Here is a 2,500-nt window from a genome sequence, read left to right as displayed (position 1 = left end):
TCTATCTTATTTTTCCGTCTATTTCCCCTCCAGCATATGCCTGCCCATGGAGACACAGGACGTGGCGGACCAAGCGTACCTCCTCATGCTGCTCACCACCAACGGCCTGGCTTTCGTTCTTATCTGCGTCTGCTACTCCAAGATGTACTGCTCTATCGCGGGCAACAACCTGGCTGCCAACACCTCGGACACGACGGTGGCGAAGCGCATGGCTCTGCTGGTCTTCACGGACTTTGCCTGCTGGGCCCCCATCGCCTTCTTCGGCCTGACGGCGGTGCTGGGCTTCCCCCTCATCAGCGTCACCCACGCCAAGTTCCTCCTGGTGTTCTTCTACCCACTCAACTCCTGCGCCAACCCGTACCTGTACGCTATCCTCACCAAGCAGTATCGCCGCGACCTCTTCATCCTGCTGGCCCGCTACGGCTTCTGCACCAAGCGCGCCATCAAGTACAAGGGCGCCTACTCCACCAACACGTGGCTCAACCACAACAACGTCTGCGTCAGCGGGGGCGCCGGCGGGAGTGGCGGCCCAAGTCGCAGGATCTCCACCCTGACGCAGATAACTACTTGTGGGGACGTGAGAAGTCGCCTGAGAGACGGCTCCGAAGAGAGCTTGGGGCGCCCTCTGTCGCCCATCCGCGTCAGAAGCATTTCGGCGGAGCTGGCGGTGCCGAGCGCCACGGCACTCGGGGCAACTGACCGCCGCTCGTCCGACGTCGGTCGGAGACTGCAGCCTGTGGCGGAGATCCGCGACGGACAGTCGCCGACGAAGACTAGCTCCGGACCTACAGGAGGCTCGCCGCACCCTATAAAGAACTGCCACGCCCGCACCAGCTTCACGCCGGAGCAGGAAGCGCTTCTGCTGCGGTACGCGTCGAATCGACAGCCGCTGGCGAAGGGCAGCCGTTCCCGACGCCAGACGGAGGAAGACAAAGACGAAATCGTCCCTCTATCCACCTACACGCCCAGCACGCCGGACACCCTTACGACCCCGGTCTCGCCCCAGAGGGAGAGGCCCGTGTAGTCCTGCCAGACGAGTCTTCATTTGATGTATTGCAATTAATTTACGGACCCGGATCCTAGTGGTATTTAAATCTTCATTATGAAAACTTTGACCGTGACATCAGATCATATGAAAAACACATTGAAAATAATATTTGATTCAATTCCATATCGGGAAACCAATCACTATAAGGAAAAAAAAATAGAGTAAAATAAATTATACAGATATCAGTACTGTACAGACCTGCACAGAAGAAAAAAAAAACTGTTAGCGGATAAAATAACAGATAAGAAGAAATATAATATTTACGTTATTATGAGCATAAACAACAGAACGGAACGGAATTCCGTTTGCGTTAAGCATGTGCATGTGTGTGTGTGTGTGTGTGTGTGTGTGTGTGTGTGTGTGTGTGTGTGTGTGTGTGTGTGTGTGTGTGTGTGTGTGTGTGTGTGAAGAATTCATTCATATGTAGATTACCATCCCTGAAAATTCAGACTTTTGTAATTCGTGACATAGATCCTGTGGCAAGCAAAGGATTGCTTTCAGCTTCTTAATCTGTCAGTTTGTATGCTGATCTGTTCATCGATTGGTGGTCTCAATGGACTCATTTTCCGATCCTTTCACGGCGTGTAATCGGTTCCAGATCACATCACAGGGGGAAATCGAGCGGGGCTGTCCCTCCGAAATGTGAGCTTCGTAACAAGCCGATCTGTATCGAAACCGAAATAGAAGTCTTCCAAACAAACACACACAAAAAGCGATTCAGTAAAGAAATAGAAATGACAAAAATAAAAACAAAAAAACAAACAGACGAACTCGTTTAGATAGGTTAGTTTTAATGTTTCATTATTGTTATTCATGATTATTTTTTAAATTCATATCTGACTAATCAATGAGTATTTCCTAATGTAACGTCATATCACTCAGCTCATAATCACGGGTTATTGACGAAGATTTTATAAAGTCATTATGTCAGTATCACTCTACGGTACTATAAATCGCAGTATTTTGCTGTAAGTGAAAATAAATACCATAACCATACATCACGGAAATACATCAATACTGGAGGTGGATTTTCCAGCGTCAGAGTATCCGAGCATAATTTATCATTTGGAAATGGACGTAAACCATATAGTTTTTGTATGTAAACGTGGCCAACGACATATGCGAACATGTAAATATACAGCATATGATATTTATGCAGATAATCGGACAGCACATTCGTCTAGAGAGCAGGATCATATATCACGAACTCCAGCGAGGCAGTGTTGTGGTTTAGGCATCATGTGTAGTAAATTCAGAGCGTAAATCTGTTTGCTTACTAGATGAAAGACAACAGAATAAATATTCAGTAAACAAGAAACACCCGTAATGCGCCAGTGTCGATGTAATGATGCAATATGAAATAAAAGTAGTGTTATTTCACAGGATATACTAAACTATCGCGGCAGAGCCATGGTAGTTTGCCCACACTCATATACACATGCACAAACATAC

The 2,500-nt window shown here is 47.4% G+C and overlaps 1 protein-coding gene across 1 annotated transcript in view; it reads left to right on the top strand.

The window, feature by feature from the left end:
- LOC125033261 overlaps window positions 1-2,500 on the top strand; it is an 84,329-nt gene that overhangs the window by 81,350 nt on the left and 479 nt on the right. Inside the window, exon 15 of the mRNA XM_047624644.1 lies at window positions 34-2,500. This exon is cut by the window's right edge and continues 479 nt beyond it. Within this exon, the coding sequence (XP_047480600.1) occupies window positions 34-1,024 (991 nt within the window). The 3' untranslated portion in view covers window positions 1,025-2,500. The remainder of the gene's footprint in view (window positions 1-33) is intronic.

This window comes from Penaeus chinensis, chromosome 16, assembly GCF_019202785.1.
Source record: "Penaeus chinensis breed Huanghai No. 1 chromosome 16, ASM1920278v2, whole genome shotgun sequence".
Taxonomy (NCBI): domain Eukaryota; kingdom Metazoa; phylum Arthropoda; class Malacostraca; order Decapoda; family Penaeidae; genus Penaeus; species Penaeus chinensis.
This window is presented reverse-complemented; position numbering and strand designations above follow the sequence as displayed.